The sequence below is a fragment of the Aquarana catesbeiana genome, linkage group LG08 (genome assembly GCF_042186555.1).
Source record: "Aquarana catesbeiana isolate 2022-GZ linkage group LG08, ASM4218655v1, whole genome shotgun sequence".
In the NCBI taxonomy this organism is placed as follows: domain Eukaryota; kingdom Metazoa; phylum Chordata; class Amphibia; order Anura; family Ranidae; genus Aquarana; species Aquarana catesbeiana.
Genome location: NC_133331.1, coordinates 48352405 through 48379781, shown reverse-complemented (window position 1 = coordinate 48379781; position 27377 = coordinate 48352405). Strand labels below are relative to the sequence as shown.

At 39.5% G+C, this 27377-nt stretch overlaps 1 protein-coding gene across 2 annotated transcripts; it reads left to right on the top strand.

The window, feature by feature from the left end:
* The first annotated feature begins 794 nt into the window (after window positions 1-794).
* On the top strand, window positions 795-27085 carry LOC141105738 (pancreatic lipase-related protein 2-like). Of its 2 annotated transcripts, none has more exons than XM_073595810.1 (13): window positions 795-890; window positions 8390-8441; window positions 8907-9058; window positions 10492-10617; window positions 12291-12425; window positions 12927-13035; window positions 13955-14074; window positions 14838-14966; window positions 17379-17497; window positions 21183-21309; window positions 21701-21812; window positions 22426-22587; window positions 26834-27085. In XM_073595810.1, the coding sequence occupies exons 2-13, from the start codon at window positions 8390-8392 to the stop codon at window positions 26895-26897; spliced, it is 1407 nt and encodes a 468-aa protein (XP_073451911.1). In that variant the 5' UTR covers window positions 795-890; the 3' UTR covers window positions 26898-27085. The 2 variants fall into 2 exon arrangements, with proteins under 2 accessions (XP_073451911.1, XP_073451910.1); XM_073595809.1 differs by lacking the exon at window positions 795-890 and adding an exon at window positions 1598-1633.
* The last annotated feature ends 292 nt before the right edge of the window (window positions 27086-27377 follow it).

Here is a 27377-nt window from a genome sequence, read left to right as displayed (position 1 = left end):
GAGGAGCAATATAAGAGAGAGGTTGATAGGATAGTGGAATGGTATACAGCGAATAACCTGATCCTAAACACAGGGAAAACAAAGGAACTGATTGTAGATTTCAGAAGGAACAGGCCTGAACCAGCAACGCTTTTTAATAAAGGCATGTGCGTGGCGCGGGTCTCTACCTTTACGTTTTTGGGAACATGCATTTCTGAAAACCTATCGTGAACAATCAACGTTTAAGCCATTATTAAGAAATCACAACAGCGTTTATATTTTTTGCCACTACACATTAACATTAACATATTGTATTCTAGTTTGGTATCCTAGTTGTACGCAGGCAGATAAAAATGCTCTAAAGAGAGTGGTTCGAACAGTGCAGAAAATTGTAGGGTGTGAACTTGTTTCTCTAGAAGAAATATACAGGACTCGTTGCCTTTGTAGAGCAGGAAAAAAGTGAGAGACCCGACTCATCCTGGTTGTCATTTCTTTTAATCATTGCCATCTGGGAGACGTTTTAGGGTGATTAAAACAAATAGATTTAAAGAGAGCTTCTTTCCCAGGGCTATTAAGACTATCAATGCAGGAATGACATGAAAGTAGTCACATAGTCTTATTTTATTGTTTTGTTTCGTTTTTAATACAAGGACACTTTTTATACTTTTATAATATGGGGACACTTTTATATATATATTTTTTGGTATAATTAAATCCTGTGTGGTAAATGCATGTAGTAGAAATGTAATTTCATTGTGAATTTGTTTTCTACAATGACAATAAATCTTATCTTATCTCTTATCTTATCTTAGAAGCGAGGGAGGTGTTATCGGCACTCCTTACGCTAGTGGTCTGTCTGCCATGGTTCCGGGAGTGGATCCACACCACAGAGTTTTCCATCCTACACAGAGGTAAGATGGTTCAAAAGACGAGTTAAGAGCACGTGTGGAGCCTGCGAAGGGGGCACGGCAGAGCCCACTATGCTACTGGGGAATGGTAGTGGAAAACGCTGGACAGGTGGATGTGGACAAGGCTCAGCGCTTCCCTCCTCAATGCAAGTTACAGTGAGGGTGTACATTGTCACGGGGACCAGAGAGTTAACTGAAGAACAGTTACCCTATCACACAGCCTGTGTGATAGGGTGACAATACAGGAGCACAATTGAGAGACAAGGACAGGAAGGACCTAAGCAGGGACCATGGCAGGATCACCAGGGACAAATTAAATGAAAACACATTAAAGATTATATGAGATTTTAGTGAGTAGATTTACATAGACTTTAAGCAGAAAATATTTAAAAAAAAAAAACTTTTGAAGCTGGCTACGTGTCCATGCATGATAAAGGAGGCCGTTCTGTCCATCTTGGATATATTTAAAGTTCATTTCTGCACTATTACTTCTATAGGAAGAAATGTAACTAGTATTGTGCATCTCCCTATACAGATCAATGATGTCGCTGGGCCATCAGCCGGGGGGGGTCACGAGAGTTGAAGATTATAAAAACCAGACAATCTTGTTCCAGTTAGATGAAAATTTTCATCCATGTGGAGAAATCTGAAACACAAGTTGCCTCCTCCCTTTAAATGCACTATATATGAGCGCTCTCACCTTTGTCACGTCTCATAGACACCCAGCTGTGCCATCAGTGACAAAGGTGAGTGACGACATTACAGAAACCGTAAATTTCCTGGCTGACAAATGACAGAATTTAGCTGAGTGAAATTGGATTTTATTATCATTATTTTATATTGTATTGTTGTATATTGTTTATATTCTTCACTTATTTATGTTACTGATAACTTATTTTAAATGAACAGCTGCCTTAATGTATGTTTAGTCGAAACCAGGGGTCTCCAAACTTTTCACTATGATGGACACATGGCTTATTTTACAAATATTTGCAGGCCAAAAAAAAAATCCCCATCAGAGTCCCCCTTACATAATTACATAGGTACATAGAGATTGATTTACTGAAACTGGAGCGTGCAAAATATGGTGCAGCTCTGCATAGAAACCAATCAGCTTCCAGGTTTTTGGGTTTTGGTTGGTAAGGTTGAATAAAGACACCAGTTCAATCTGCATGTGTTTGTGTATTTATGTTACTATCATTTTCAATATCCCTGTACATTGCGTTCACTGCAGGGGCGTTGCTAGGTGGCAAAAAAAACAGGGGCTTCAGCCCTAAGTCCAAGCCCAGCACCGAGGGGGGGGTGTTACCTACCTGATACGCACTGACCTACCTGACATACACTGATCATTATACTCACCTACCTGACATACACTGACCTACCTGACATACACTGACCTATCTGATATACACTTACCTACCTGACATACACTGACCCACACTGACACGCACTGACCTACCTGACCAGACTTCAGGTGACATGACCTCCTCCTGCAGCTCAGCCGTAGTGTGCGGCGCCCATCACAGTAGAGTAGACAGCAGGCACTCCAGGCAGCCGGAGCCAGAGCAATGACAGGACAGGATAGGAAAGCTGCCCACCCAAGCGCCGAGTGGGGATCTTCTTACAGTGGTGCGGCAGCCGCATTGTAATTCCCGCCTTCTGGAACCTGCAGTGCCTATGATGGATGTCACACATCCCGCGTTCCCGGCATTGGATCAGTGGGACGTCCATCATAGTCGCTGCAGGCTCCAGAAGGCGGGACCTGCTATGTCACTCGGCCGCGCTTGGGGTCAGATCGGTCCCCAGTCGGCGGCGGCGCTTGGGGCTAATAACAGAACTGTGCATGCCCGAGACCCGGGGCTTTTTGGGACCCACTCGGAGCTCCAGCCACCCCCCACCCCCCAAACTTCTCTGTTTGTCCTGGAGTCTCTAGGATAGGAAATAAAGCTAAGCTGAAAAAAAACCTGACAGACTGTTTCCTGCTACATGCAGAACTAAAAAGACAGTAAAATACAAATTTTGTTCCAGCGCTTTGTATGAAGACTGTAGAAATCTCTACAGTAGGCACACAGACAGCAATTAAACTTGACAGAAATTCTGACCTTCTGCTCCTCCCAACTAAAACCAAGAATGCTTTTGGTGGGTGTTGCACTGTAACCAGTTGGGAACATTGGGTGTACTTCACATGCTCCAAAAATGTAATCAATGTACACGGTGTGTGTAGTACGTCCTGTCCTTCTGCCAGGCTGCCGCTCCCATTCTTGCACTTGCTGCAATTTACAACTGTCAAAATGACATCCTGGAGTTGCTGTATAAACACAGGGTTTTTTTAACCACTTGCTTACTGGGCACTTTTACCCCTTTCCTGCCAAGGCCAATTCTCAGCTTTCAGCGCTCTCACACTTTGAATGACAATTGTGCGGTCATGCAACACTGTACCCATATGACATTTTTATCATTTTTTTCACATTAATAGAGCTTTCTTTTGGTGGTATTTAATCACCACTGGGTTTTTTATTTTTTGCTAAACAAACAAAAAAAATAAAAAATTTTGAGAAAAAAACCCAAACAAAACATTTTTCATATTCTGCAAAATGTTGCAATTTTGTAAACAGGTAATTTTTTTCCATCACTGATGGGCACTGATGAGGCAGCACTGATAGGTGGCACTGATGAGGCTGCACTAATGGGTGGCACTGATAGGTGGCACTGATGGACACTGATCAGGAGGCACTGATGGGCACTGATTGGCAGCACTGATGGGGAATGATAGGTGGCATTGATTAGCAGTACTGATGAGCACTGGTGGGCACTAATAGGTGTCACTGGAGGGCACGGATTATCAGCATTGGTGGGCAGTAAGGGGACCAATGTCCCTCTAACAGAAGCCAGTTAACGGCTTTCCTCTATTCTTCATGCTGACAGCATGAAGAAAAAAAAAGCCGGTAACCAGCTGATCACGTGGTAAAGGCCCTTTACCCAGTTGTGTTATTAGCCGAATTCCAAGGAATTGGAGATCACAAAACGCGCTGCCCGCAAGAAAGGGAGGACGTTCATGTACGCCCTCCCAGCATTTGAAGCCTCTTGCTGTAGCCGTCTTTCGGCTATAGGTGGGCGTCAAGTGATTAAATAAATATTGTTCCTCCTATATAACCTCTTATTAATTTTAGTTTACCCCAATTAGCTCCCTTCTTCCCTTAGCTATTATTTTCCCATGAGATTTTTTTTTAGTTACTATTTTTCTAACCATTAACCAGATTTACCCCCCCTTCATGACCAGACCATCTTTTGCAATGTGGCAATGTGTTATTTTAACTGACAATTGCAGGGTCGTACCCTGTACTGCACTGTACCCAAATAAGATTTTTGTCCTTTTTTCCCCACAAATAGAGCTTTCATAGTACTTAATACTTAGTACTTAATCACCTCTGTGTCTTTATTTTTTGCACTATAAACAAAAAAAGACCGACAATTTTTTACTTTCTGCTATAAAATATATCCAATAAAAAAAATTTTAAAATTGAATTTCTGCACTAATTTAGGCCAATATATATTCTGCTACATATTTTTGGTAAAATCAATCCCAATAAGCGTTTATTGTTTGGTTTGCACAAAAGTTATAGCGTCTACAAACTTTGGGATTTTTTATTTAATTTACTAGTAATGGTGGCGATTAGCAACTTATAATGGGACTGTGATATTGCGGCAAACAAATCAAACACCTAACAGACACTTTTGACACTTTTTGGGGACCAGTGACACTAATACAGTGATCAGTGCTAAAAAAATATGCACTGTCACTGTACTAATGACACTGGCTGGGAAGGGGTCAACATTAGGGTTAACTGTGTGCTTACCCACTGTGGGGAAGGTGCTTTGACTATGGGAAGGCAAAGATTTGTGTTCCTGCTTCTGACAGAACGACAATCTGCCTTGTTTACATAGGCAGATTGTTGTTCTGCCTGTGTCCTGGGTAATCGGCCACAACCTCAAATTGTGGCCATTTATTATTTTCAGGGACCTTAGCATAAACAGCTTATTACAATACTGGAGTCACCTTTCATTTACAGTGCCTTGAAAAAGTATTCATACCCCTTGACATTTTCCAAATTTTGCCATGTTACAACCAAAAATTTAAATTTATTTTATTGGGATTTTATGTTATAGACCAACACAAAGTGGCACATAATTGTGAAGTGGAAGGTAAATGATAAATTGTTTTCAAATTTTTTTACAATTAAATATGTGAAAAGTGTGGCATGCATTTTTATTCAGCCAATTGCCTTCAGAAGTCACCTAATTAGTAAATAGAGTCCACCTGTGTGTAATTTAATCTCAGTATAAATACAGCTGTTCTGTGAAACCCTCAGGGGTTTGTTAGAGAACCTTACTGAACAAACAGCATCATGAAGGCCAAGGAACACACCAGACAGGTCAGGGGTAAACTTGTGGAGAAGTTTAAATCAGGGTTAGGTTATAAAAAAATATCCCAAGCTTTGAATATCTCATGGAGCACTGTTCAACCCATCATCTGAAAATGGAAAGAGCATGGCACAACTGCAAACCTACCAAGACATGGCCATCTACCTAAACTGAGAGACCAAGCAAGGAGAGCATTAATCAGAGAAGCAGCCAAGAGCCCCATGGTAACTCTGGAGGAGCTACAGAGATCCACAGCTCAGGTGGGAGAATCTGTCCACAGGACAACTATTAGTTGTGCACTCCACAAATCTGGCCTTTATGGTAGAGTGGCAAGAAGAAAGGCATTGTTGAAAGAAAGTAATAAAAAGTCCTGTTTGCAGTTTGCGAGAAGCCATGTGGGGGACACATCAAACATGTGGAAGAAGGTGCTCTGGTCAGATGAGACCAAAATGGAACTTTTTGGCATAAAAGCAAAACGCTATGTATGGGGGAAAACTAACACTGCACATCACCCTGAATACACCATCCCCACCGTGAAACATGGTGGTTGAAGCATCATGTTGTGGGGATGCGTTTCTTTAGCAGGGATAGGGAAGCTGGTCAGAGTTGATTGGAAGATGGATGGAGCCAAATACAGGGCATTCTTATGCTTGTTGTCGGAAATTCCAACCATGTGTAGGCTCCATCGGACATTTGCTGTCGGAATTTCCGACAACAACTGTTTGAGAGCAGGTTCTCAAATTTTCCGACAAGAAAACTTGTTGTCGGAAATTCAGAGCGCGTGTACACAATTCCGACGCACAAAAGTCCACGCATGCTCGGAATCAAGTAGAAGAGCCTCACTGGCTATTGAACTTCATTTTTCTCGGCTCATCGTACATGTTATACGTCACGGCGTTCTTGACATTCGGAATTTCTGACAACATTTGCACGACCGTGTGTATGCAAGACAAGTTTGAGCCAACATCCGTCAGAAAAAAATTTCACGGTTTGGTTGTCGGAAAAGTCTGCAAAAGACTTGAGACTGGGGTGGAGGTTCACCTTCCAGCAGGACAACGACCCTAAACATACAGCCAGAGCTACAATGGAATGGTTTAGATCAAAGCATATTCATGTGTTAGAATGGCCCAGTCAAAGTCCAGACCTAAATCCAATTGAGAATCTGTGGCAAGACTTGAAAATTGCTGTTCACAGACGCTCTCCATCCAATCTGACAGAGCTTGAGTTGGTAGACACATACCCAAAAATACTTGCAGCTGCAATTGCAGCAAAAGGTGGTTCTACAAAGTATTGACTCAGGGGGGCTGAATACAAATGCATGCCACACTTGACATGACAAAATGTGGAAAATTTGGGATATGAATACTTTTTCAAGGCACTGTATTTGTACATTGTAGTCATATCCCTTCTTAAGCATGAAGAACTGTAATCTATGTAATTGATCTTCATAACTGAGCTCCTCTATCCCCCTTATTTATTTTGTTGCCCTTTGATGAAATCTTTCTAATTCAACAATGTTTTCCTGAGGATTAGTAAAATGTAACCTTGAAACAAACATTGACGCCCAAACCCAGTTTTGCAGCTTTAACAGGTGTTAGTATATCTGCACATATCATTACAACTGCTTTGTCTATCCAGATGGATTATACCTTGTTTTTTTTTTCAGGACAAATTTGGCTTTGATTTAGTGGTAAATGGATATCTCCTGATTTTATTTTATTATGAAATAAAAACTGTCTAAAAAAGAGTTTATGACATTAACATGACCCATCAGCAACAAAACCTGCAAAATAAGTTCTCACACTCCTAACAATTGCAGCAATACCACATATGTGTGCATTATTTCTTTGTTCTTTGTACACATAGTAAGGCCAAGAAGCAATAGTACTCATTTTGTTTTTTGTCTTTTTTTTCATCAAGCCCTAATTTATACTTTTTTTTTCAACAACTCTTTTTTTGTACAGATTTCTCTTCTAGCATAGAGGAAAAGATAAATTGTATTTTTCCTCTTCACTAGAGGAAAGTTTGTTATTTCTTCTCTTCACAGAGGAACAATAACACAGTTATGGGTGCTACAAAGTGGATGATCACTCTGACAGCCAATCACAGGCCATCACAGCAATCATGTGATAGTTCCCCCGGTCCCTATTGTTAGTACAAGACCTCTGATTGTCACTGACAGCTTGGTCTCAGTGCTAAGAATGTTTAAACAAGCGCACTTCCAGCACAAACAGAGGAACGCGTATGTGGCACCCAGGATGCCCATTTCTGGAATGTCCTTTTAAAGCATAACAGTATTTTTCTAGCTTTGTTAGCTGCCCCCTGGCATTGCATGATATTGCTAAGTCTGTGATCTACAAGCAATCCCAGATCCTTTTCCGTCACTGGTTCCCCCAGTTGAGCCCCTCTTAATGTATAATTTGCATGTGTATTTTTGACACCCAAGTGCATAACTTTACATGTCTAAATATTGAACCTCATCTACCATGTAGCTTCCCAACCATCTATTTTATCAAGGTCTTCCTTGATGCCTCATCCTGTGCCAAATTTACTTCAAATTACATAAATATTTATAGTTATTTATTATATTATAATTCATGATTTAGTGTTTCAAACTTTATCATACCCGGGATGTCTACTAGATTCTTGTTTGGACAGATTTAAGTGTGTTATTCCTAAGAATTACAGGCCTACAATATAAAACGCCAAATTTCCATGCAAAATAATGGTATCGCTTTCAGCACCAAAAATCTGAAATAATCATACCGCCAGGGAGCTTAAACCAATCACTTGGTACCATTCCAGTCAGTAAGGCTAAGTTCCCTAAGGACTCATGGGTGTAAGGCATTTGGACCTTGTGATTTGTTCTCTAGTCCCTTTTGTACCTGGTTTTCAATCAACCACAGATGTACCTTCAGTGAAACATCATTAATATTACTGTTAAGACTACCAAAGCCATCTTTTTCATCTCTAAAAGCTGAAACAAAAATATCATTTTTTTTTTACTCTGAATACTGGCAACATGCATTGTCTTATCTTTATTGTACATTTAATATGTGGTGTTTCTTCCTACTCTACAGATGTTGAGCCAGATTTTGCTGGTGATGTCCATCGTGGCGTCTGTATCACCGAGTGAGTTGTTTGTTCTCATACAGATCTAGTATAATACATACATGTACAATAGATCTCGTTATCTGTACTGCCTGGAGCGACATAAAATATGTACATTCAGTTCTTGTCCATGTCCATTGTGACAATGCCTTCCTAGCATCTGAAAAACACAGATGCATGGCTCATTTTCTCAATTTAATTTAAACATCATATGAAGTGTTAGGGGGCCGAGTCTCATATTAGATTCTTATTTCTCTTGATTATTACAATAGTAGGATCAACAAGCCATAGTGCCTGTTCTGCTCCCTACCGTCAACCACCTCCTTCCTTGGGGTGTTCCATGGTGTTCTGTGAATGAGAAAAAATTTTTAAACCTGATTAGTATATAATAAATAATACATCTAATATGATTTTGTTGTGTAATATGGTGTAAATGTTTATATAGACTATACAGTACAAGGCATGTATTTTTCATATTCTTATTAGGTGAGGTGTGCTATAATCGTCTCGGCTGCTTCTCGGATGATAAACCCTTTGCTTGGACTCTGCAGAGACCCATCTCCCGCTTACCCTGGTCTCCGGAGAAGATTAATGCTCGATTCCTGCTCTATACCAGAGAGAACCTCAACACCTACCAGGTAAGTGCCCTATAAGTAAAAATTACCTGTCTGACCTCTCACACCTTCCATGTAGGTTATCTCTCTCTGTATGTGACCTTATAAAAGTTTATGTTCTCCCTTACTTGGCTTTATTTAATTTGTGTGAGCTGCACGCTTTAGCTTGAGTGTCAGAGGGGTCAGAGTTCACTTGATTTCTAACAGTTGTTGACCCTCCGCTGCAACCCTGGAGGCTGGGAGGTCTTCAGGGTACCTTTGACCATCCAACTACCCCAATAATGGCAGTTTCCCTATTTCTAACCCAAGGATTGGTATTCTGATTCTTCCCACATCTGTGCAGCTGGGTTGACGTCAGGTTCCTGTCCTTTACTATAGACTATGTTTTTTTAAGAGAGCAGAGAAGTAGCATGTAACGACACCCCGAGTATGAAAGGGGTTAAAGTCGTTAAGGACATTCCATACCCAAACACAAAGGCAGCTACCGAACACTTCCATCAGCCGAACCAAGAACCCATACAAGTAATTCTCCCCCAAGTATGAGACACAATACTCTGTCTTGAGGTTCAAGCAGGAATAAACTCATTTATTTTCACACATGGACAGAACAGATAAAATAACTCAGAGACTCTTTCTCTCCACCCTTGGAAAACCAGGCGGGCCAAACTGTCCAATGACAATGGACACACAGGTCAGGTGTGTCCAACGTCTCATCAGCACATAGTCTTATCAGCAAGGAGAGCTGCTGGAGGAATCCCCCCTCCCTCCATAGAAATACACATCCTGTGATCTAAGGCAGACAAACACAATAGGACAGTGGAATACAGCCCCACACCAAACTAGCACAGCAAACAGTACACAACAGCATGAGACTGCACACATTATGAAGCAGTCACTATTTATAATATGGCACATTCAGGGTTCCAAAGAGTATTGTTCCCTTAAAATCCAGGGCCCATAGTCGAAAGGCAAGAGGTCTGCATTCAGTCCTCTCTAAAAGCCTCTGTCCTGGCTAGGTCTGTCACATCTCTTTGAAGATTGTCTTTCTCTAATTAAAGTTCATTGTAAAGGCATAGAGAGCAGACCTATAGAGGAGAGGGAGAAGGGGAGTCACTGAATAATCTAGCTTAGTCTGTATTCTGTACTTCACCTATTGAGCTCTCTAAACAGGTTTTTTTTTTCAACAAAGCAGTTAAGAATAGCCTGGTAAATGGAGCAGAGGAACCCGCAGCTCCCCCTGATGGCTTTAAAAAGATACATTTAAAATACAAATAATTTGTATTTACATATTTAATTTATACCTAGCAACAAAAACATTTTTTTTTTTTGGAAACCATAATTTTAGTTCTGATCTTAATATTGTATAAGGCCTCTATGCATTTCCACTGACATGCCAAATCAGGTTGAGGAGTCAGAAAATACATTTTGTTCATTCTCATTCCAATTTTTCTTCTCAGGAGATCAGCGCTGTTAAACCCGAAACCATCACAGCATCCTATTTCCGGAAGACTAAAGAAACACGATTTATCATTCATGGATTTACTGACAATGGCGAGGGTGAATGGCTGTCTGACATGTGCAAGGTATCCTCCTGAAAGAGATAGAATTTAGATGTGAGAAATAGAGGACAATGCCGTTTTATCTCAATAATAGTGGGCCAAAGATCGTCCAATGGCCGGCTCAGTTAAGAATTCTAATAATCACTTGTAGGTTGAGATATTGCTTACAAATTTGATACAGTATCACACAATGTTACATACAGGTACATGTTACTTTTATTGACTGATACAGTTCTATTATGCTATGCACATTAAACATCCAATGTTACCTCCTGTCTTCTGCTACTTTCCTTTAAAGTGCACACCAACATTTTACTTCAAAATCGATTCAATTACAATGAATGAAAAAATGTATTAATTAAAGAATGAACAACAAGACTCGCTAAGCTGTGAAATGCACAATGGCTGAGTTAAATGGAAGATCCAAAATCCAATACGCTATGGTTTATTAGAGGAGGAAAAACATGTATGGCTGAAGAACTGGATTGGACTTATCGCTAATTTATGGTCGTCAAAACTGAATTAATTTCATATAGGTTGCAATGGCTCTGGTGAGGCTTCTCCCCGCACCAACAGGGAGCCCCTTAACTAGGGAATGCAAAATTTGGAAACCATGTATAGAAAGTCTAATGAAAATGCTAGACAAAAGAACTAAAGTTCAAATCTTTTAATATTGGTTAGCTTACAACAAGAAAACATAAAACCTCCAACTCGTTTTGGGGTTCCCCTTCTTCTTCTTACAAAATGAAAACAAAATAGAAGTAAAAATACAAAATGTTATACCAATCTAATTACACTAAAATTCATCAATACACATGCAAACACAATTCCTGGTTATCACCATTTTTAAAAAAAAATATTAAATTATGATTAAATAATATAAGTTTTAGCAAGAAATCTGCTTTTTATACTGTATGAGACCTGTTTTATTGAATAATTTATTTTTATCATACTGTATTCATTTTAATTCTGATTACCATGAATTTTGTTAACATGTGTATTAGTGATTGGATTAGTGTAGGATTTTATAAGTTTACAACCATATTTGTTTTGTAGCCCTGAAGAAGTGGGAGATCTTTGAGCCCCTGAAAAGCATTGGCTGTTTTATGTTTTCTTGGTACAAACTTTTATCAATAATACATTTTTAACACCAAAAGGCCCATTTATAAAATATTAATTGGGTGCAAGTCAACAATTTGCACAGGCACCACGAATGTTTGTGATATTATTTTTAATACGATTATCACCTTTGGTCGTCAGTATCATCCATGGGCCATCATACGTTTTTTTTTTTTTATTGAGATATTTTAGGAAAATACTGCATATTGGCCACCTGATGGAGCCGAAGATCATAGCAGATAATCGTTTTACAAACAAAAAAAAACATTTGTGATGCTTGTGCAAATGGTTAAGACATCTGTACAGCAAATGTTGTATACATAGGTCCTGTAGTTTTTGGTTTGGTGCTATCATTAGACATTTTATCCAATAATAGAAAGAGAGTCAACATATGTTCAAGTATTTATGGAATCTTGTACATCAGCTAGTGTTTAAGTTTCAGCATTTAAAGATTCACACATGTAAAGTACCCCCACATAGAATCTATTTGATTATATGCCTATTGGTGATATATATAGTAAATCCACTAAGGTATCTCAGGTTCTCTGAATTTTAATCCTTAACCTTTCTGATTCCAGGCCATGCTGCAAGTGGAGGATGTGAACTGTATCTGCGTGGATTGGCACGGCGGCTCTGTGGCCCTCTACACACAGGCCTCCAATAATATCCGTGTCGTGGGGGCCGAAGTGGCCTATTTCATTAAAACTTTAAAGGTAGAAGACTTCATGAATCATGATCATGAATCTTTTCTATTCTCATTGTTCCAGTATCATATAAGCCAGGGGTCCCCAAACTGTGGCCCAAAGGCCAGATGTGGCCCTTTGCTAGCTTTTATCCAGCCCTTGGGGCACTATTCCTGCCACTGACACCAACAAGTAGGCACTATTTCTTCCACTGATACCAATGATGGGATACTATTCCACCTACTAACAGGGGCACTACTCCTCCTCCTACTAACCACTAACCCTGGGGCCATATTTATTCTCACTGATGCTTGGCCTGGGACATTTTCTGCCCCTGCTGGCCACAATCCAGCCCTCCTAAAGTCTACAGGACAATAAACTGGCACTTTGTTTGAAAAGTTTGAAGACCCCTGAAATAAGCACTAAGAACATATAATGCATACAATTTGCATGGACATTTCTTAATTATTTTTGATTAGGCTTCTGTTTTGTATAGACTCTTATATCTAAGTTTTGTTTTTCCTTTTCAAGGACATTTTTAACTATTTGCTATCCAATGTTCACCTTATTGGGCACAGTCTGGGGGCACACACCGCGGGAGAGGCTGGGAAGAGGCTCCCTGGGATTGGTAGAATAACAGGTGAGACTAACAACAGCTGTTGAATTGTTAATTGTAGTTTACCATATCCGGTTATCTAATTTCCTTTAAAAAAAAATAGTTTTTTCCTATAAGAGCCTATCTATACCATACAAGTACATATTTGGGGGGCACACCATACAATGCATTTAAATTCAAGATGGTGCTGCTGTAAGACCTATAAACAGTACAAAATATTTTACAGCGCACACATACAAGAATGACATTTCCTGCAGGGCTAGTTAAAAACACCTGAACACCTGAACATATTAAAAAAATACGGGGGTTTGGTCACACTATATGGTCATATAGTGCTAAGCCCACTTACTGCGACAAAGTACCCCGAATTAGTGGGTCCTACACTAGTAATAGAATGGAAGATCCTCTGTCTCAACCATGGGAGCTGAACTCTATACCATGACACGTGTGTTGATACACGTTGCGTTGGGCAACCTATCAATTTTAAATGGCTATGATTATACCTCAATGCACAAAAAATAGGTTCTTCTCTATTTTTCAAAAGGCAGCGCTACACAACACTGTGCATTGTGGTGCCCTGCAGCAGTCATGCTGTATATGTATGTTGGGGTACCATTATCAATGAACAGCAGTGCACACCAATACAGTGCATTACTGTAAACTGCTCATTTAGTGTGAACAAATCCAAAAAGGAAATTTGACTGTTTTAAATGTTTTTTATTACCTTCCTCTTGGTCTTCCACAGTTCACAAATGGTGAGGATGCAAAGTGTACTAGAAAATGCGTAGATAAATATATTAGAATATATATCGCAACTTGCCTTACTCATTAAAGTCAGAACCACTATGTATTTGCCAGGTACCTCTGCTGTTATAAACTCAAAAAAACATTTTGTGTAGAGTGCACTTCCTTAAGTATGATATTTATTGATTTTTTTCTACAGGACTGGACCCGGCTCAGCCATACTTCCAGGACACTCCAATCGAGGTCAGACTAGACCCATCAGATGCTCTGTTAGTTGACGTCATTCATACTGATGCAAGTCCTATGCTGCTCAATCTTGGTGATTATTTTTCATTTTTACAGAGCCTTACACATCAGCTAAAAAGGCGTTTGCATTGAGTTTGTATGTCCTACCAGTGTTTCTCCAGGATCTTCCAAGGGATTTGGTTTATATACACAACCCAAGAACATACAAGGGGGTCATGAAGTCTTCTGCCTTGTCATGGAGAGCTTTTATGATCCCCCCAAACTGAATTAAATTCCCTATTCAAATAATGCATACAATCAATAGAAGCTTGATCTGGTTCTACTCTTGGTTGCCTCTATCCCTGATCTGCAGTTAGGAGTTTTAGGATTATATTCCTGGCTGTCCTGACTCTCAGAACAAGAAAAATGCCATAAAAAGCAAGTAACAGACCTGGACACTGAGGATAGACAAGGGTTCTTTTTTATGATAAAGGTATTACCTATCCTACCTAGGCATAGTAAGGGTCAGTTCCATCGAATCAGAATGAAGTTCTTTGAAAAACATTTGGCAGAAATGAATAGAAGGGCACACATCTTCTGTTTCAAAAAAAAACAGTTCCAGCTGTTCTAACTGTGAGTACAAATACAATTCTGCTCTCTTATTGTAGATGTCCTGCTCAAAATATACTTTACATATTTAATACACAAGGTACTGCCATTAATTAGTTATAATCCGATTAGCTACTTTGGCAACCAGCTTGTACCATACAGCTAGCCTCTAAACTGTAAAGAGCTTAAGGAAATGATAAAAATGGTTGGTCAATCAAACATATGATCCTAATATTATTTTATTTTAGGTACGGGAGGATACGGAATGAGCCAAATTGTTGGCCACCTGGACTTCTTCCCGAACGGAGGAAAACAAATGCCAGGATGTCAAAAATCTCAAATCTTTAAAAGCCCAAACATTGATGACATTTTGGATGGTAATTATTTGTATTACATTTCTAGGTTAGGTAATGTTGTAGTACATACATCATATACTGTATACAGTACATATCTCCAAAATTTAGAAGACACATACTATATGACCAAAATGATAAAAGCAACACTATCCTTATTCTCCAAAAACAATCTATACACATCCACTACTTATGGCACTTCTTTTTGGAACAAGCAGGGCACGTTAGTTGCGGTCTTATGGACTGTTCTGTGCACACTACACATCACATTGTCTATAGTCCATCTCAAGAACAAACAAGAAAAGCTGGCTACGTTCCTACATACAGTGGCACCACGGAGAATGAATGTAGCCACCCTCTAACAGGAAGTCAGATCACAGCAGCAAAAAAAAAAGTATTTAGGAAGTTTGGAGGAGGAGCAATATAACGTGTTACATACGTAATACATACTTGAATAGAATTATTTTTTAAACCAGCTTCAACCCCAGAAGATTTGGCTGCTGAATGACTAGGCCATTTTTTGCGATTTGGCACTGCGTCACTTTAACTGACAATTGCGCGGTCGTGCGAAGTTGTAACCAAACAAAATTGACGTCCTTTTTTCCCCACAAATAGAGGTTTCTTTTGATGGTATTTGATCATATCTGCGGTTTTTATTTTTTGCGCTATAAACCAAAAAAGAGCAACAATTTTGAAAAAAAAAACCAATATTTTGTACTTTTTGCTATAAGAAATATCCCATTTTAAAAAAAAAAAAAGGCACATTTTTTCTCAGTTTAGGCTGATATGTATTCTTCTACATATTTTTGGTAATAAAAATCTCAATAAGAGTATATTAATTGGTTTGCGCAAAAGTTATAGCGTCTACAAAATAGGGGATTTAAAGCATTTTTATTATTATTATTTTTTTACTAGTAATGGCGGCGATCTGCGATTTTTATTGTGACTGCGACATTATGGCGGACACATCGGACAATTTTGACACATTTTTGGGAACACTGGCATTTATACAACAATCAGTGCTATAAAAATACATTGATTACTGTAAAAATGTCACTGGCAGTGAAGGGGTTAACACTAGGGGGCGATCAAGGGGTTAACTGTGTTCCCTGCTACGTGTTCTAACTGAAGGGGGGATAGGACTTGCTAGTGGAAGAGATAGATCGGTGTTCATACTTTGTATGAACACACGATCTGCCTCTTCTCCCCTCAGAGAATCGGGATCCCTGTATTTACACACAGAGATCCCGGTTCTCGCCGTGTCACAAGTGATCGCGGGAGCCCGGCGGTCATCGCAACTGCCGGGCACTCGCATCGGTTCCGGGTGCGAACAGCAGGCGCACCTAGTGGCCACATAAAGAAGCAACATAACATGACGCCGATTCACGCAGCCGAGCCATGTTGCCACAGTACAACTGCGGCGGCTGGTTGGCAAGCGGTTAAGTTCAGGTGTGTTCAGTGAAGGGAATCGTTAATACTACAGCATACAAAGACATTTTAGACAATTGCACCTGTGGTAAGGTTGGAAGTTGTTTTTTGTTCCAGCATGACTGTGCCCTGTTCACAAACTAAGCTCCTGATCTGCACAGAACCCTGACCTCAACCCTACTGAACACCTTTGGAATTAATTGGAATGCTGAATTTGAGCCAGGTCTCTTTATTCAGCATCAGTATCTGACCTCACAAATGGGTACAAATTCCCCCAGCCATGTTCCAAAATCTTGTGGAAAGTATTCCCAGAAGATTGGAGGCTGTTATAGCCACAAAGAGGGACAAATCCATATTAATGGCCTTATGGTGTATACAGTCTCCACACACTACAGCAGCTGCACATGTAGTGTTCCTTCCATATACATGCACAGCACATCAGTTATGTACAGTATACAGCTCTCCCCAAATACTTCCTCTGAACATCAATGATGACTATTGTTATGCCTTGATTCAAAAGCTCCCCCACTCAGCCCTACTTGATCGATGTACATTGCCAGGGAGTAGGAGTGCTTTTAATTACATTACAACAAGTTGACCATAAATCATACAACATAGAATGGGAATACCTGGTGTTAGCGACAGCACAGCAGGACCATTACTTTTGTTGTATCACGCTCTTAGGCCGATATCTCATTATTGATCTTTTCACTAGCGACAACTCACACACAGGATCATTAGAGGGGGCAAAGAGGCTACTCGTGTTTCTATGTGTTGATCCCTTGCTGGCCAAAATCCTATAGAATATGGCTCTCCAGGGAAGTTGGAGCCTGGCTGGTCCTAGGAAGCGATGGTCAGTGGTTTCTTTTCCTTTACTAGTGACCCTTTTGCTGGCAAGTTATTATTGGATAATATCATACTAGTTAGTTATATAGAGAACTTCTTTGGAGGTGTTATAAGGACAAATAATATAGTATTACATGATGCTGTGTTATTGTTTATCCTCAGTAACAAGTGAGCTGGTGGCCTGCAATCACATACGTAGCACAAAATATTACACGCAGACTATTCTCACTCCTGATGGATACCTCGGATACTCTGCAGCCTCCTACGATGCCTTCCAGCAGGTAAGTCCCTAACACTGAGCAGAAACTTGCCTTGTTTGCCTTGTTATGATGATGATGATAGAATTAGCATTAGGTTGTAGTTATTGTCAGATTAAGAGTTAGTTTTAAAGCTAAGGTTGGAGCAAAGTGTGGAAGGTAGGTTCAGGTTATTGGGAATCTATCGTGTTTTATATAGCTATATTGTGAGGCACTGGCTGGCACAGGGTTGTGGACAGTGTGTATGCGTCACCTAGGTTGCTACACATGATGAGGGGCCCCAGAATTTGTGTCTGTTATGGAGAAAAACAAAAGTTTCAAATTTAGAAGCATGACCTTTCTTAATAGTAATATACCAGCATGCATAGCATTTGTCGTCAAGGTATCTGGCTCCACCCAATGCATTTTAACCAATAGGCCATTATTAGTGGCTGGTAATGTAACTATATTCCAAGTAATAAGTAGTCTTATTTATTTACATTTATCACACCCATTTCAAAACATGAGGCTTTCTATTCAACACAATGATAGGCTACTAACTTACGAATCTCCCATTTTCAAATGACTTCTAAAAGCAGAATCACCACAACATATCAGTTATAAAAAACACAAATTAAAATTGAACTAAGATCTCCCACAATAAAACCTCATAATTGAACAAACATATAGATAATAATATAGCAGCCTTGTTCATTACTGCCAACAAAGCAGTTAAAGTGATACTAAAGTCTCATTTTTTTCCTTAAAAATAAAAACATGTTATTTTTACCTGCTGTGTGAAGTGGTTTTGCACAGAGCAGCCTGGATCCTCCTTTTCTCTGGTCCTATTTGGTGCTCCTGGACCCTCCCTCCTGTTGAGTGCCCCCACAGCAAGTAGCTTGCTATGGGGGCACCTGAGCCAAGCCGCAGCTCCCTGTATTCATTCAGACAAGGATCCGAGGTTTGGCCCCACCCCCTCTCTCTCCTTATTGACAAACTGACTTTGATTGAGAGCAGCGGGAGCCAATGGTGCCACTGCTGTGTCTCAGCCAATCAGGAGGGAGAGTACGGATGGCAGAGGCACTCATGCACATCGCTGGATAGAGATGTGGCTCAAGTAAGTATTAGGGGGGCTGGGGGAGGGGCTGCTACACACAGAAGGTTTTTTATCTTAATGCATAGAATGCATTAAGATAAAAAACCTTCTGCCTTTACAACCACTATAATGTTCACATCGATATTTAATGCATCTAGAATCAAGGAGCCAAGCTGATAAATCCACCTTGTTCCCAGTGTAGAGACCTTTCTGGTTTTGTTGCAGCCACACCTGCTGGTCCCCATTCTATCTATCCCTATACATTTTAAACCTGTGTGGTCCTTGTAATGCACTTTAAAAAAAATGAAAGAAATATGTGTTTTAAGACCAGTTTTTATATTATTAATTTGTTCCAAGTTGCAAACCTCCAGTGCTCACATGGTCTGCCCCACAAAGACACTGCAGGCGATACACATTTAGTATGTTGAGAAACAAATACATTGATATTAAAACCAATCCCCAGACTTTGTGAAGCAAACATGGTTTAATTAGTCCTATGGTTTCTGTTCAGTGAGCACATTTTACATAACTTGGGAACCCTTTGAATTACATTAGGAGCTAATAAATTTAATGGAGAGGATGCTTTATTGTATATCACTGATAAGACATTACCCAAGACATCTTTTTCAGAATGAGTAAATATTAATTTACAGTATGATCTTTTTATACCACTACATTGTAAAGAAAAAACACAATCACCCTTTCATTGGAATGTGGAATCCTCAACCTTATGCTATAGTAGATCAGTTCTGTCCCTTTTAGCCACAAATTCAATTTCACCAGCTAGGCCAGCCATTTTCAACCAGGGTTCTGTAGAACCATAGGGTTCCTTCAGAGGTTGCTGGGGGTTCCTTGAGTAATGAGCAACTTCCAATGCTTCCAACACCAACTATCTTTTTAGTTATCTGTAAGGAGGGTATTCTTCCAAATCACAACAAATGTAAGGATCATTATTTCCAGTCATCATTAAACTGATGTACTATGAGCTGTAGATAGAAGTATGCCATCCCATGCCAGAAGTTTTACAAAGGCTGATCTAGAAGAATCCATCTTTCAGTATTTTAGATGGTGCTCTATAATCAGTCATTATATTACAATTGTGCCTCATCTGCATAAATGAGCCTTTGGGAACATTATTTCTCACAAAGGCTGATAGTGACTACTTGGATGTGTATTCTTTACGGTCAGTGGCTTTCAAGTATGACTTGGTATAAAGATTATCCTTTCTAATATAAAGGATTAGATCTTAAAAGTTCACACTTTTAGATCAGCACTGATATCAAGAGAGAGCTGCATACCATCTAATGTATGATTCAATTTTGAAATGAACATATCTAATTCTACTCTGTTCCCTCTCCAGATAAAGATAACATTACCTATATATCCCCCCCCCCCCCCCCCCTCATAATATTAGAGAAAGTACAGTAGAAGAAAAATATGTTTTTTTCTCCCATCTGGCTATATTTAAGTTTGTCAGGCTGGGTGGTGAGTTTAGCCCTCATGGCCATGCCCTTAGTTTGGATATAAAAAATATTATTAAACCAAAAACAGTACACCAAAAGATTACCCTTCTTAATGGAAATGGTTATATCTAAAAGGTTCACAATTATCAAAACAGAGCTGCATACATCTACGTTATCATTTAATTTTTAAATGAACATATATAATTTTACTCTGTCCCCACTCCAAATAAAGATAACATCATTTGTATATATTAACCATAATATTATAGAAAGTATATTCTAAGAAAAAAAAAATACTCTCTACGCACATCTAATCATAAATAGGTTGGCCAAGCTTGGGGTGAACCTAGTGAAACTATTGGTTGAACTAGATGGAACTGTGTCTTTTTTTTCAACCTGACTAACTATATAACTATACCCCCCAAGCACCCTCAAAAAGTATTCTTTTCCTTTGCCCACATTCCTGCCAGGTCCACATTGTGCTGCCCACTTGGCAATGCAGATGTGATTTTATGAAAATTCAAATGGCTTAAAAAACAACATGTCTCTAAGTGAATTGAAGGTATTTTATCATGCCTTTTGTAGGTGTGAGAGTGTGAATTAATAATGGTTGGGTCTCCCACTAAAATCATTACTTCAAGATAGTCTGATCTTAAAAAGAAAATGTTGTCCCTGTGGGGATGGTGGTTTAGCATGTACCCTGCCTGTCACTTGATGCAATTTGTAAAGGTGTAAGTCCAATAGGAGTGTGAATAATTTAGACGTTGACTACATTGAGGTGCTCCTTGGTGGTGCAGGTTGAAGGTGTTCATAATTAGTTTTTCTTTGATCGTAATCAAAATAGTGTTCCTTTATGCTAACACAGGCACCAGGAAAATGGGCTAAAGGCTTAGGGTAACCTGAGAGATTGTCCAAGAGTCCCTCAAATCCCAGATGCTAAACCATTGTACTTTTCTGTAAAGTTTTAAAGGTTTGAGTGCAGAGATCATGAAAAGTTCTAACCACAAAGTCACAATGCAGTAATGTAATGTAACAATATGGTAAGAGGAGTGTACATACGTGATACACCTGTAAGATATGGGAAGAGTGGCAAGGAAGTAATGTCTTCATTGTTTTTGTTTCCGCCAGCCTCTGATTTTGTCTCATGTCAGTCTCTTGTCTCTCCCCACAGGGTGCCGGCTTTCCATGTCCCAGCAAGGGTTGCCCAATGATGGGACATTATGCAGACAGGTATTCTGGAATCACATCAGCCTCTCAGATATTTTACTTAAACACCGGAGATCTTAAAGTCTTTTCTCGTAAGTTTCAGGATTAATTTCTTCACCAGCCCTTTATGGTTACAATCCCTACTCAATCCATTCATGGTAGAAATCATAATGTAACTCAAATAATGTGGAGATCTAATAATAAAGATAAACATTAACATTGTGTTTTGTCGGCATGGTGTGGGATTGATTTTTCTCTAAAAATCAGGAGAGTAAACAATGAACTTAGGGCAAAGGTGAAACAGCTTTATTTATTTTTATTGTGCATTGGGTTTTATGAAACAGTAGATTGAAATGTGGAGAGGTAATTTTTTAAATAAAATCACATTTAAAAATGACTTCTGTAGCACCTACATATGTTTCTGGTTTTATGAAGAAAAAAAATGTTTTAATTGGAATTGTCCCACCATCTTCTATCCTCCAGGCTGGAGATACCAGATCACTGTTTACACTTCTGGCAGTTTGGCTGTTCTTGGATCCTTTTCCGTGTCCTTAGAAGGATCTAATGGAAAGACTAAGGATTACACATTATACAGGTGTGTAAGATGTTTGTATCTATTAGAAGCTGAAATAGTTAGCAGCAATTTTTTGCAGCAATTAAAGTGTATCTAAAATGCAAAGTAATTCAGCTTACCAGTCCTTAGATGTGGTGGCTGCATTTGTTTTCCTTTTCAGGGTTTTTTATTTTTTTCACCTGGTAATTCTGCCAGTAACACACTTTCTGTCCAATGGTGACAACACTCATCACCATACTATATTCTGATGCAGTATTGTCACCCTAGGATAGGAGATAAGAACATCTCCCACGCTTATCTTCTGCATAGCCATGGGTGTACTGTAGTCCTGAAAGATAGCTGAAAACAACATAACTGGTCATACCCAGCACAATCAGAGAGCACAGGAAGTTATCAGCTAACAAGTTTTGTGGCAGGATCAACAGGTTTGTTATGCACTTATTGAACAGATATCATGAAATAGTTTCAGTCATTTAACCAACCAAAAAGGAGAAATGAGTTCCTTGTTAGGATTTACATGATATATGTGCAATTGTCTTGAAGGGTCATTGCTTCTATCTGTGTCTTTGTACTTGTTAGAAAAAAAATGCATACATTTAATGCACACAAACTGCACTGGTTTTGTATTCTACAGGGGATTCATTAAAACGGGCACATCATACACAGCATTTATTGATGCTGAGATTAATGTTGGACAAATAAGTAAGGTAACATTTGTCTGGAATGGTGTCGTATTTGGAAATGTGCGTCTTGGTGCCTCCTCTGTGACGGTGCAGTCTGGAAAGGATGGAGCAACGTGAGTATTTCCTCTTGGAGTCACTTTTAAAAAATGTCCACAAACTATTAGTTCATATATCAAATGCTGTTATACCAGAAGGTCAGAGACAGCCAGGGGCCTTATTCTCTTTGTTCTCAAGTTTAATTTTGGTCTTTTGGCTGAAAATATTATATATATATATATATATATATATATATATATATATATATATATCTAAAGAAAAGGATTGCTGCACAAACATTTATTAAAATGAAAAACATACAAAAATCCATTAAAGGTATTCCATCCATTACAGTTTTGGGCTTAGGGCAATAAAGAACAAGGAAATGACTGAGAGCTGGATACAATGCCCGGCATCACTTTTCTACGTATCTGTGGTGACACCTAATGTGAAAAAAATATCAATGGTGATGATAATAAAGATACAAAAATGTATACCCATACACCATCACTATATATACATTATCTCACAAAAGTGAGTACACCCCTCACATTTTTGTAAATAATTCATTATATCTTTCTTGACAACACTAAAGAAATTACACTTTGCTACAATGTAAAGTAGTGAGTGTACAGCTTGTATAACAGTGTAAATTTTCTGTCCTCTCAAAATAAATCAACACACAGCCATTAATGTCTAAACCGCTGCCAATAAAAGTGAGTACACCCCTAAGTGAAAATGTCCAAATTGGGCCCAATTAGCTATTTTCCCTCCCCGGTGTCATGTGACTTGTTAGTATTACAAGGTCTCAGGTGTGAATGGGGTGTAGGTGTGTTAAATTTGGTGTCTCTGATACCGGTTACTGGAAGTTTAACATGGCACCTCATGGCAAAGAACTATCTGAGGATCTGAAAAAAAGAATTGTTGCTCTACATAAAGATGGCCTAGACTATAATAAAATTGTCAAGACCCTAAAAACTGAGCAGCAGAACGGTGGTCAAGACCATACAGCGGTTTAACAGGACAGGTTCCGCTCAGAACAGGCCTCGCCATGGTCGACCAAAGAAGTTGAGTGCACGTGCTCAGCGTCACATCTACAGGTTGTCTTTGGGAAATAGACATATGAGTGCTGCCAGCACTGCTGCAAAAGTTGAAGGGGTGGGGGGTCAACCTGTCAGTGCTCAAACCATATGCCACACACTGCATCAGATTGGTCTGCATGGCTGTCATCCCAGAAGGAAGCCTCTTCTAAAGATGATGCAGAAGAAAGCCTGCAAACAGTTTGCTGAAGACATGCAGACTACTGGAACCACATCCTGTGGTCTGATGAGACCAAGATAAACGTATTTGGTTCAGATGGTGTCAAGCGTATGTGGCGGCAACCAGGTGAGGAGTACAAAGACAAGTGTATCTTGCCTACAGTCAAGCATGTTGGTGGGAGTGTCATGGCCTGGGGCTGCATGAGTGCTGCCGGCACTGGGGATCTACAGTTCATTGAGAGAACCATGAATGTCAACATGTACTGTGACATACTGAGGCAGAGCATGATCCCCTCCCTCCGGAGACTGGGCCGCAGGGCAGTATTCCAACATGATAACGACTCCAAGTACAACTCCAAGATGACCATTGCCTTGCTAAAGAAGCTAAGGGTAATGGACCAGCCAAGCATGTCTCCAGACCTAAACCCGAATGAGCATCTGTGGGCATCCTCAAACTGAAGGTGGAGGAGTGCAAGGTCTCTAACATCCACCAGCTCTGTGATGTCGTCATGGAAGAGTGAAAGGGGAATCCAGTGGCAACCTGTGAAGCTCTGGTGAACTCCATGCCCAAGAGGGTTGAGGCATTGCTGGAAAATAATGGTGGCCACACAAAATATTGACACTTTGGGCCAAATTTGGACATTTTCACTTAGGGGTGTACTCACTTTTTTTGCCAGTGGTTTAGACATTAATGGCTGTGTGTTGAGTTATTTTGAGGGGACAGCAAATTTACACTGTTATACAAGCTGTACACTCACTACTTTACATTGTAGCAAAGTGTCATTTCTTCAGTGTTGTCTCTTGAAAAGATATAATAAAATATTTACAAAAATGTGAGGGGTGTACTCACTTTTGTGAGATACTGTACATATATATATATCAAAAGGTTATTCAAAAACTACTCAACACGAAATTACACAGAAATAATTAATCAAAAACGTCTATAGAATGACCTTATCACACAAAGAGGTATAAATCCACATCCGAGTTCAACACCTTAGGATGCAGTGTATCTAAACAATGTGTACACTGTACTTCTTCCTTTCTTAAAATCAACTCACAATTACCACCTCTTCTATTTCGATTAACCCTATCTATGACTATAAATTTTAACTGAGTAATCACATGCCCTTTTTAATAAAGTGCCTTGTGAAAGCCAACTGTATTATGTTATCTCCTATTCAATATTTATGACCTGTAATGTGATCTTTGATTTGCTGTGCAGTCTCACCCACATAGAGATGCTCACATGGGAATTTAATCACATAAACAACAAAAGAAGACTGACAAATATAATATCCCTTAATGGTAATGCTGTGTCCTGTATGTGGGTGAGAAAAAAATGTGCCTTTTATTATAGAATTGCACTAGATACTATTCAAGCAAGGAAAAGAACCATTGTTGCGGGGGTCCTAAAAAGATCATAGTAGGGGTTGGTGTACAGTACTGATCAGTCCTCACCAGTCTATCACGTAGTGTTTTACCATGTCTGTAAGAAGAAAGAAGAGGTGCATTAAATTCAGGGATTATTGGGTAATTGTCCTTGAGTATAGAACAGTGTTTTCTGATAATACTGAAAACATGAATTTTAATGTCATCCCAGTCTTAGTCTGTAGGGTTCAATATTGAGTTGGCCCACCCTTTGCAGCTATAACAGCTTCAACTCTTCTGGGAAGGCTGTCCACAAGGTTTAGGAGTGTGTCTATGGGAATGTTTGACCATTCTTCCAGAAGATCATTTGTGAGGTTAGGCACTGATTTTGGATGAGAAGGCTTGGCTCGCAGTCTCCGCTCCAATTCATCCCAAAGGTGTTCTATCGGGTTGAGATCAGGACTCTCTGCAGGCCAGTCAAGTTCCTCCACCCCAAACTCGCTCATCCATGTCTTTATGGACCTTGCTTTGTGCACTTGTGCGCAGTCATGTTAGAACAGGAAGGGGCCATCCCCAAACTGTTCCCACAAAGTTGGGAGCATGAAATTGTCCAAAATGTCTTGGTATGCTGATGCCTTAAGAGTTCCCTTCACTGGAACTAAGGGGCCAAGCCCAACCCCTGAAAAACAACCCCACACCATAATCCCCCATCCACCAAATGATTTGGACCAGTGCACAAAGCAAGGTCCAAAAAGACATGGATGAGCGAGTTTGGGGTGGAGAAACTTGTCTGGCCTGCATAGATTTCTGACCTCAACCCGATAGGACACCTTTGGGATTAATTAGAGTGGAGACTTCGTCCCAGGCCTTCTCATCCACATCAGTGCCTGACCTCACAAATGCGCTTCTGGAAGAACGGTCAAACATTCCCATAGATACACTCCTAAACCTTGTGCACAGCCTTCCCAGAAGAGTTGATGCTGTTATAGCTGCAAAGGGTGGGCCAACAATATTAAACCCAACAGACTATATATATATATATATATATATATATATATATATATATATATATATATATATATATATAATTTTTCTCTGCCCCACTACAATCTATAGGGCCTACACCTACAGTATGCAATGAGATTTCTGTGCGACTTGGAAAAAGGTGCAGGCTATTCTTTAGGCATGACATAGGCCATTTTTGGCCCCTTAGACTTCAATAAGTGTGCATGAAAACGTGTTAAAAAAACACATCAAAACACATAAAAAAAAACAATAAAACACCCATGAAAATATAGACGCACAAGTGTGAGCCTATCTTTAGACAGTTGTCATCAGAATAGGTGTTCCCATTGGAAGATTTACCTTCACCTTTTGCTCTGCTGATGACTCTGAATTGTTGGATTTCCCATCACTTTCTGTCCCAGTGACAATGCTCATCAACACAAATAGAGGCTGAATCTACCCAGCGGTGACTTAGACACTGATAAAACTCTTCGCTACTGCATCTTCCAGGTGCATGAGTTTTAAATGACAGTGACTAATTCACAACCAGTGAATGTTTGGTGAAAGTCACATTCACTGCTTTATAAATATGCCCCTATGAATTTCTAGCATAAGGCAAACTTTTCAAAACTACAAAACAGAACAAACGTATCAATAACGGGATGTTCTTTATGTTCTTTATGTTCAGATACTCATTCTGTAGCAGTGCCTCAGTGTCACCAGGAAACCCCCAGATTCTCAGTCTGTGCTAACCACTGTAATCTTCACCGAACCAGAAGATGGCGCTTTACTTCCCATTTACTCCAAGAAATATTGAATGCAAGAAATATGGTAATGATTTTTTTACCTTGTGTATCTTCTGCATTTTGAAAAGCAAGTGATCAGCTGCAGGAGATGGGTTAAATGTTGGTTATAATCCCCCCCCCCCCAACATATAAACTTTACTCTTAACACAAGCAAATCCTGTGTACTGTTTTCTAGTGCAGTGTGGTGATTCTACTTTGCTGTTCCTCTTTTTAATGCAAGTCTATAATTACTCGGTATAAAGTGCAATTGGTTTACTGTTTAAAACTGCATGATAATAACCCCTAGTGGTCTATTTATAAGAAAATACATAGCCATTCATCCAGCCAATATGCATGTATGCTAGTTCTGTGTGAATTGGGTAAAAATGAATGTTCTTTAGGTTATTTTCTTATCTGAAAGAATGTCCTTTTATTATGGGCAGTAGA